The sequence below is a fragment of the Salvelinus sp. IW2-2015 genome, unplaced genomic scaffold (genome assembly GCF_002910315.2).
Source record: "Salvelinus sp. IW2-2015 unplaced genomic scaffold, ASM291031v2 Un_scaffold1174, whole genome shotgun sequence".
In the NCBI taxonomy this organism is placed as follows: domain Eukaryota; kingdom Metazoa; phylum Chordata; class Actinopteri; order Salmoniformes; family Salmonidae; genus Salvelinus; species Salvelinus sp. IW2-2015.
In genome coordinates, this window is record NW_019942766.1 from 190,266 (window position 1) to 200,246 (window position 9,981).

The 9,981-nt window shown below is 47.9% G+C and overlaps 1 protein-coding gene and 1 long non-coding RNA gene across 2 annotated transcripts in view; both read left to right on the forward strand.

The window, feature by feature from the left end:
• LOC112069981 (protein salvador homolog 1) overlaps positions 1-6,715 on the forward strand; it is an 18,470-nt gene extending 11,755 nt beyond the window's left edge. Inside the window, exon 4 of the mRNA XM_070438788.1 lies at positions 5,940-6,715. Coding sequence (XP_070294889.1) covers positions 5,940-6,203 — 264 coding nt within the window. The 3' untranslated portion in view covers positions 6,204-6,715. The remainder of the gene's footprint in view (positions 1-5,939) is intronic.
• Positions 6,716-9,241: 2,526 nt separating this feature from the next.
• LOC139024199 (uncharacterized) lies at positions 9,242-9,952 on the forward strand. Its single transcript, XR_011475490.1, has 3 exons — positions 9,242-9,312; positions 9,864-9,892; positions 9,933-9,952. It is a non-coding gene; the product is annotated as an uncharacterized lncRNA (long non-coding RNA).
• Positions 9,953-9,981: the final 29 nt, after the last annotated feature.

A 9,981-nucleotide genomic window follows, 5' to 3' on the forward strand; every position in this document is an offset into this window, starting at 1 on the left:
ATCCCACACTCTCTCGCCCGCACTCTCCGTACGTCGTCCTCTCTCTCTCTCCTCTGCCTATCTCTTCTCCTCTTCCTCTCTCTCTTCTCTCCTCTCTCCTCTCTCCTCCTCTCCCCTCTCCCCTCTTCCTCTCTCCTCCTCTCCTCTCTCTCCTCCTCCTCTCCTCCTCTCCTTCTCTCTCCTGTCTTCTCTCCTTCTCCTCCTCCTCTCCTTGCTCACTCCTCGTCTCCTCTCTGCTCTCCCTCTTCTCTCGCTCTCTCCTTCCTTCCTCCCCTGCTCTCTCTGCTCTCCTCTGCTCCTTCCTCTGCTCTCCTCTCTCCTCTCCTCCTCTCTCTCTCTCCTCTCCTCCTCTCTCTCCTCCTTCCTCTGTCTCCTCTCCTCCTCCTACTGCTCTCCTCCTTCTCTACTCTACTCCTCTCCTCCTCCTCTCGTCCTCCCTCTCCTCTCTTCTCCTCCTCTCCTCCTCCTCTCTGTCCCTCTCTCCTCTCTCTCTCTCCTCTCTCTCCTCTCCTCTCCTCCTCTCCTCTCTCCTCTCCTCTCTCTCCTCTCCCTCTCCTCCCTCTCTGGTCCTCCTCTCCTTCTCTCTCCTCCTTCTCTCTTCTCCTTCCTCCTCTCCTCCTCTCTGCTCTCCTCCTCTCTCTCTTTCCTCCTCTCCACTCTCCCCTCTCCTATCATCTCTCTCCTTCTCGCTTCTCTCTCCTCACATACTATACCTCTAGCTACTCCTGCTCCTAGCTCTCTGACTTCTCTTCCATCTATCAACATCACATCATCTACACTCCATCAACTCACATTCCCATCTCTCCCTCATCTCATTACTCCTGCTGCTGCTCTCTTCTCTTCCTCTCTCATCTCCATACTCTCCTCTCCTTCCTCTATCATCTCTCTCTCCTCCTCTTCGCTCCTCGCTCTCACATCTCACTCACTACTCATGCTCTTATCTCCTCTCTCTCTCCTTCTTGCTCCTCTCGTCCTCCTCATCTCATCTCCTCACGCTTCATCCCTTGCTCTCCTCTCCCTCCTCTCTTGCCTTACCTTCTTCTCTCTCTCCTCTTTCCTCCCTTCCTCCTCTCATGGTGACCCCATATAGTAGCTCAGGCATCTTATTATTAGCAGGGCTAACAATCTCTGGGGAACTTGATCCATGGTCCGGAGCGGCGAGGGACCTCCTCGCACTGCCCCGGAGGCTATGGTACGGTGTTGACTAGAAGACCTAATCCGAGGCGAGGATACGTTTACTTATCAATACAGACCCCATACACCAACACCTACCCATTTGGTCGCCACTCCCTCCGGATGGGATGGTTCTTGGCTCCGCACTGGGTCTGGGTTAGTGTAAGGTGGCACTCTGACTCGAGATTTTAGACGAATCTTTAGCTACGATGGAACCACACGTTCAACACAGAGAGGCCCTTAGTATAGAACCCCTGATGTGCTCCATAGGCCTAGGACTGATTGAGAGGCAGACAGAACTGATGTGTCCTCCGAGCCTAGGCTGTAGAGCAGAAACAGCCCTAGTCGACTACCTTACGGTTAGATCCTCGTAAGGAGACAAGACACTAACTTTGTTGCTCCGTAGATGTAGACCTCGTTTTAGAGACAGCCACCAGACTGTAATCCTAGTTAGAAACTGTTAGGAGATCATGACAATGACTGGGTGATATTCCTGTTTAGACTGTAGAGACAGACAGACTTGAGTAGTCTTCCTAGTTAGTACAATGTTATGAGAGGACCTGATCAGGATACTTGTTGCTACTACTGAGTAGGCCTGTTAGAGAGCAGACAGACTGTGCTCCTAGGTCCTAGACTGTAGAGACAGACCGAGCTGTTTTAATGACTCCTAATAGACATTGTAGAATCTTGCTACTGACTGTTTTCCTAGATTCGCTGATAAGTCAGGACGGACTAGTGGCGTCCTAGGTAAGACTGAGAGACAGACGGTTAATGTCGCTCCTAGGCTGAGGTACTGTAGACCGCGGACAGAACCCCGGATCTGAATGCTCCTCACCGGGAGATAGAACTGTGAGAGAATCGACGTACGGAGCTTGGTTTGCTTCCCTTCTAAGTATTTATCTGGTGAGTAGAGAGAAGACGGGACCGCTGGCTCCTTAGTTATAGTACTCTGCTAAGACAACGGGACTGTGCTTCCTAGGTAGACTGTCAGGAGACAGAGGACTGTGCTCCTCGGCCCTAGATGTGAGGAGCAGAGGACTGTTCTCGTCCTTGCGGTACCCAGCACCTGGATAGATAGAGACTGACTGGAACTGTAGCTCCTCGTAGGATTGTAGTATGACAGACGGACTGTGCAGCTCTCTGGACTTAGGGCACCTGTAGAGAACAACGGGACTTCGTGCCTCCTCTTAGCACTCGTGGATAAGGAGACAGACGGACTGTTGCTCCACGGTGGTCACCGTACTGTAGAGACAGACGGACTGGCTCCTCGGTAGACTGTAAGAGGACACCGATCAGGACTGTTGTTACTCTCTCTTAGTATTTAGACTATGTAGTGAGATAGGTCAGCACGAGAACTGCGTGACCTCCTTCGGTAGACTGTAGGAACAGACGGTACTGTGTACCCAATACCCTCGGTAGTGAGGCTGTTAGCAGATCAGACTGGTGACTGTGCTCCTGCTGTAGACTTAAGAGACAGATAGCGGACATGTTCACCCTGCCGCGTAGACTGTATAGGACTAGACTGAGGCTCTGCATTCCGTAGCACGTTAGAGACTGAACAGCGACGTTTAGAACTCCTCGCAGTCAAAGAACTGTAGAGATAGAAGACAGAGGACTAGTGACTCATCGGTAGACTGTTAGAGGACAGACGGACTTGTGCTGGCTGCCCTCGGTAGAACTTAGAGATCAACGACGATGTGACCTATTAGCCCCTACAATCGGTAGGACTGTAGAGACAGACGGACTGTGCTCACTTCTGGTCATAGACTTGCTTCAGTAGACAGACGGTAGCTGTGCTCCTCGGATAAGGGAACTGTGTAGGGCGTAACGAGAACATTGTAGCTCCATCTTGGCTAAGACTTGTAGAGATCAGAACGAGAACATATGAACTACCTTCGGCGCCATATGAGCTGTAGAGATAGAGCGGAAACTAGTGCTGTCTCTGGTAGCTGGACTGTACGATGAACAGATCCGGACTGTGCTCTGCATCGGATAGTGTAAGAGCAAGCCGGCACTTGGTGACTCCCAATCGGTATGACTGTAGCAGTGACAGACCACTGATGCCAACTCCTCCAGCGCCCGTTACTTAGAGAATCTAGGAGCGGATACATGTGCTCCTCGGCAATAGGACTCGTGGCCAGAGACCAGATGCGGACTGTGGTCCTCGTAGGATAACAGGACTGTAGAGAGCGAGACGGAGCCTGTGCTCTCCACTCGGTAGACTGTAGAGACAGACGGACTGTTGCTCTCGGTAGACGTGGTAGAGATACAGACGGACTGTGAAGACTCGCGCGTGTAGACTGTAGCAGATGGGACCCGGGCACTGTCTCTACTCCTCGGTAGACTGTAGAGACAGACGGAACTGGCTACCTCGAGTAGAATTCGTGTTAGAGAGCAGACGGGACTGTGCTCCCTGCAGGTAGGCTGTAGTAGTACTAGTTACGGACTGTTGCCAACTACTTGTCTCGTCTGGCTCTAGTGACTGTAGAGACAGTAGCGGAGGATGACTGTGTAGACTCTTCCGGTGCCGGGTAGGGACTGTAGTTACGACTTAGATCTGATAATCTTTGTGCTCTCTCGTGCTCAGTCCGACTGCTAGAGTGATCACGTCGGACTGTGTTTCTCAGGTCATGACTGCTAGAGTTACTCAGACGGTATATCTGTCGACATCACCTACGGTGCAACCTGATACGAGACAGACGAGACTTAGTGACCAATATCCCGGTCAGACCTGATAGAGCAGACAGGCTGCTCCGACCTACCTCGACGCAAAGCACTGTAGAGACAGACGGCACTGAATGCTCCCGCGATAGGACTGATCCAGAAGACACCACGAGCGACTGTGAACTAACCTCCGGTAAGGACTGTAGCAGAACCAGAACGGCAATACGTGCTCCACTACCAAGAAAGCTAGACATTAGAGACAAGCACGGAACTGTCGATCCACTCCAGCGTGTACGACTCTGCTAGAATGACAAGTACGTGACCTGTGTTGAAGCACTCCTAACAGCAGATTAGACTTGTGTAGAGGACAGGACTGGGACTAGTGACCTCCCTTCTCATGGATGACTGTAAGTAGACAGACGACTGGGCTCCTCGGTAGGACTCGGTAGAGAGACAGTAGCGTGGACGCTGATGCTCTCGGTAGACTGTTTTAGAATAAGGGCGGACTTTTTTGTACTCCTCTCGTGGATAGACATGCCTAAGAGAAAGGGACGACTGTGCACCTCGGTAGAGACTGAATAGAGGGACCCGACGACTGTTTGGCTTCCATACAAAGGTAGTTAATCTGTAGAGACGAGGGACGGACTGTGCTCCTCGTAGACGGTGAGAGGCAGACGGATGTGCCTCGGATCAGGTAGACTGTAGAGACAGACGGAACTGTGCTCCTCGGTAGACTGTAGAGACTAGACGCGACTGTGCTTCCTCGGTAGACTTGTAGGAGAACGACCAGGACGACTGTGCTCCTCGGTAGACTGTAGAGAAGACGGACTGTGCTCCTCGGTGACTGAGTTAGTGAGACAGACGGGATGTGCTCCTGTCGTGTAGACTGTGAGACAGACGGACTGTGCTCTCGGTGAGACTGAGAGACAGACGGACTGTGCTCCTCGGTAGACTGTAGAGACAGAAGACGACTGTGCTCCTGCGGTAGTCTGTAGAGGACAGACGGACTGTGGGCTCAGCTCGCTGGTAGAGAACTGTAGAAGACAGACGGACTGTGCTCCTAGGTAGGACTGTAGAGACAGACGGACTGTGCTCCTAGTAGGCTGAGAGACAGACGGACGTGTGCCTCTAACTAGTGCTGTAGAGCATAGACGGACTGTGGCTCCTTCGGTAGACTGTAGAGAAGACGGACTGTGCTCCTTTAGGTAGCAGACTGGGAGGAGACAGACGGCTGTGCTCCTCGGTAGCCTGTAGAGACAGAAACGACTGTGCTCCTCGGTAGACTGTAGAGACAGACGGACTGTGCCTAGGTAGACGTGGATCCGTGAGGACTAGACGGCTACTCGTCGCCTCCGTTTGAGGTACGATGGACCGAAGCTAGAGTCGGACTGTGCTCCTCGGTGGTTGGTAGACTTGTAGAGGGAAGACGGAGCGTGTGGTTGTCGTCCTTCGGCCCCTAGAAACTTGTAGAGAGAGCGGACTGTCGCTCCGTTAGGGTGAGGCTTTGTAGAGAGCAGACGGGACTGTGTCCTATAGCGTATGGATCTGGAGAGACAGGTACGGTAACTTGGCTCGCTAGGTAGGCTGTAGAGACAGACGGAACTGTGCTCCTAGGTAGGATACGTGGTGAGAGACATAAACCCCGGACTGTGCTCCTAAGGTATGGAGAGACAGAGCGGACTGTGCATCTGCTAGTGATGAGAACTGGACAGGACAGACGGTCTTGTGCTCCTTAGGTTTAGAACTGGAGAGACAGACGGACTGTCCGCTCCTCGGTAGACTGTAGAGACAGAGGACTGTGCTCCTCGGTAGACTGTAGAGACCAACGGACTGTGCTCTAGTAGGACTGGAGGACGGCACCGATGATCGGATAGTGACTACCTAGTTAGGAACTGGAAGAGAACAGGACGATCTGTGATCTTTGGAGGTAGTGCTGATTTAGAAGACAGACGGAACTGTGACTCCTAGGTAGGACTGGAGGAGGATTACATGAAACAGACTAAGTGCACTACCAGAATAGTACGTGGAGAAGAAGCGATGACGGGCCACTGTGCTCCTAGGTCAGGAGGAAATGTAGACTTCTTCTTGCTTTTTATTTAAAGTTTTTTTTAACCATTTTGTTTTTGACATGTTTAACTCGACTCCTAACCCTGGCCTTTGTCCATACTTACTGTCCAACCCCCCCCTCCTCCTCCTTCTGCTCCAGCGTGCCTCGTTATGACCAGCCCCCTCCCCTGCCCCCTCCGGTAGTGTACCAGCCTCGCCCCTCAGAGAGGAACCATCCAGTGATGGTCCCAGCCAACCCGTACCACACGGCAGAGATCCCTGACTGGCTGCAGGTGTATGCCCGCGCCCCGCTCAAGTGAGTAACGTCCACCTGGCTTTCCTCCATATATCTGTGGGGATTTACCCCCGTACTTGTTTCCATGGCTGAGGCAGTGGGGAAAGCCTGGGGCTCGATACTCTACTCTTTCTCATAACTTAACAACATGCTGGAAAAGGTTATTGTGTTTATTTATGTAGTGATGGCTATATTAGAGGTTCTTGTCACCTTTTACTGTTGCTGTGTTACTGTAAAGGGATTTTACCGTTGCTGCGTTACTGTAAAGGGATTTTACCGTTGCTGCGTTACTGTAAAGGGATTTTACTGTTGCTGCGTTACTGTAAAGCGTCTTTGGGTTTTAAACGAGCATTATTCAAGTCCTATGTATTATGATTACACTTCCCTGTGATGTGGACAGTCAGGAGCCAGACAGGATGTTCAGGTATAAGGATGTGGACAGTGAGGAGGCAGACAGGATGTTCAGGTATAAGGATGTGGACAGTGAGGAGGCAGACAGGATGTAGACAGTGAGGAGCCAGACAGGATGTGGACAGTGAGGAGACCAAAATGAGAAAACCCTTATTCACATAATATAAGAATGAGACACATACTTTAGAAACCAGAGGACTATAGGAACAATAAATTCCATAATATAAATAAAGTAGCACCTACTTTAAGACAGAGCCCTATGGCAACACATAATATACCTATATAGTGCAAAAATACTTATAAATAATCCAGAAGCCCTATAGGGAACAACTAGTTCCTATATAGTGAGCACTAAGGATAGACTAACAGAGGACTATGTCAAAAATTTGACAAAACTATGGCGATAAAAAAGAATGAACCGTTTATAGGGAAGAATATGCAATCTGATAATTGGATATATTAATTTCTGGAATGTAGGGTTTTGTAAATAGCCTTTTATTATAGTTATGAGTGACTGAGAAAACTGAATGGATGAAATGTCTACACGCTCATGAGCTATAGTAAACCACAGTTTAACTAAAGCTATGCAAAATAACAACTAGTTAATTGAATGTCACCATACAGCTATTACCAGACCGTCTGATTCTTAATAGAGTGTCACAATAAAAAAAAAAAAGCAGCTAAGTATAACGACCCAGTACATGTATACTTAATGATAGTCACAGACAAGCAGTTTTAGACGACCTCAGTACATGATTCATTAATGATATCACACATAAAAGCAGCTAGTTACGACCCGATACATGTTCATTAATAGATGTCACCAACAATAAACACGAATAAGTTACAGAACCCAGTCTGTTATGATGGTCGTCACTTCAATACAGCTTAGGTATTACATTTTACCCAGTCTGTATCTTAAAAATGGTGTACACAATAAACAAAAGCTAGTTCGGAACACCGTCTGTAATTTAAATGATAGTACCTATAAACGCAAAGTTAAAAAGAACCGTCTGTTACTGTAAATCGGATAGTAAAATAACAGACTAAAAGATTACGACCGTTACTGATATATACACTTAAATGATCAACCAAAATAAAGCTAGTTACGACACGATACATGTTCTATATGGTGTCAACAATACAGACAATATAAGTTTTAAACGACACCGTACTGTTCTAAATGGTGTAACCAATAAAACGCTAGAATTTACGACACCCCGATAATAGTTCATTAAATAAGTTCTCAAAAGATTACTACAGCTAGTACTGATTTCCGTTGCATAGATTCTTAACTTGAATTGTGACTATCACTTAATAACAGTACTGAAGATAAATTTCAACAAACAAATGACACTTGTAGTTTCTTAGATTCTACCTTATTGTAAATATGTGGATAAAATTATTGAAATTTCCCAACGTCATCACATTTCAATGTCTTGGGAAATTACGGGTGAAACATGTTGATTTCAATTAGTTTTTCCCCACTGCTTGTTTGCAAAGGAGGGGCTTGGGTAGATAGGAGCAGCTTAGACTGGTCCTGATAGACAAGACTGGCTGGGGGCCAGGACAATCATAAGCTGGTTAATTAACGATACACGTCTGTTATAATGGTGTACCAAAACACATTGCTGTTTATCCCTATACCACTGACTTGTTCTGGCTTTAATGGTGGGCAACCAAGTGGTCCAGAACTTACTCGATACGGCACACGTTTCACTCGATATACACTGTTCGTGTGGTCTCAGTGCAAGTAAATACAGCTAGGTTATAATATGTAACGCCTCGATCTTGTTTATGTCCTACGACTCAATTTTATTGGTGGTACCTAACGAGCTAAGTAACATTTAAACCTAAACATGTATGAGACTGCGGGGTTGATAGGGTAGCCATACAGACTGTGGAGGTTTAACTGACCGTCTGTTTAATGATGCACCATACGCGTTACGACTACGATTCTGTTTTAATGATGCTACCAATAAAGCTAGTTACGACCCGTCTGTTAATGATCTAATCGGTAGACGCACCGTTGATTCTAATGACACCATGCTAGTTACGGACGCCGTCTGTTAATGATGTCACCAACGGCTTAGTTACGAACCGCGTCTGCTTCTAATGGTGTCACCATAACGGCTAGTTAGACGACCGTCTGTCTTATAATGGTGTCACCATACGGCTAGTTACACCGTCTGTCTTAATGTGTTTTCACCATTACAGCAGTTACGACCCGTTGTTCTTAATCGGTGCTCACCATACAGCTAGTTACGACCCGTTCTGTTAATGTCACATACAGCTAGTTATACGACCCGTCTGTTAATAGTGTCACCATACAGCTAGTTACGACCCGGCTGTAATGATGTTCACATAACAGCTAGTTAACGACCGTGTCTGCTTAAATGATTACATACAGCTAGTTACGACCGTGCTGTTAATGGTCCCAATACACGCTAGTTACGACCCGTCTGGTTAATGTTCATCATTACAGCTAGTTACGACCGCGTTGTAAGTGTTCCACCATACAGCTAGTTACGCCCGTCTGCTTATATATGTCACCAATACAGCTAGTTACGACCCGGTCTGTTTGTTCCACACTATAGACTAGTCTTCTTAAGAGTTCACTATTAGCAGCCTAGTTAGACCGTCTGTCTAATGATGTCACCATACGGCTAGTTACGACCCGTCTGTTCTTAATGATGTCACATAGCAGCTAGTTACGACCGTCTGTTAATGATTACCATACAGCTAGTTACGACTCGTCTGTTTAATGTCCACATAAGCTAGTTACGACCCGTCTGTTATGTCACCATACACTAGTTACGACCCGTCTGTTAATGGTCACCATACAGCTAGTTTACGACCCGTCTGTTAATCGTCACCATACAGCTAGTTACGACCCGTCTGTTTGATCACCATGACAGCTAGTTACGACCGCGTCTGTTAATGTCACCATACAGCTAGTTACGACCCGTCTGTTAATGTCACCACATACAGCTAGTTCGACCCGTCTGTTAATGATCACCATACGCTTAGTTACGACCCGTCTGTTTAATGTCACCATACAGCTAGTTACGACCCGTCTTCTGAATGTCACCATACAGCTTATTACGACCGTCTGTTAATGATCACCATACGGCTAGTTACGACGTCTGTTCTTAATGGTGTCCACCAATACGGCTAGTTACGACCCGTCTGTTCTTAATGGTGTCACCATAGCGGCTAGTTCGACCGCGTCTGTTCTTAATGCGTTGTCACCATACAGCATAGTTACGACCAGTCTGTTTAATGATGTCACCATACAGCGTAGTTACGACCCGTCTAGTTTGATGTCACCATAAGCGGCTAGTTACGACCCGTCTGTTCTTAACTCTCATGAAGTGCAGATGCAGACAAAA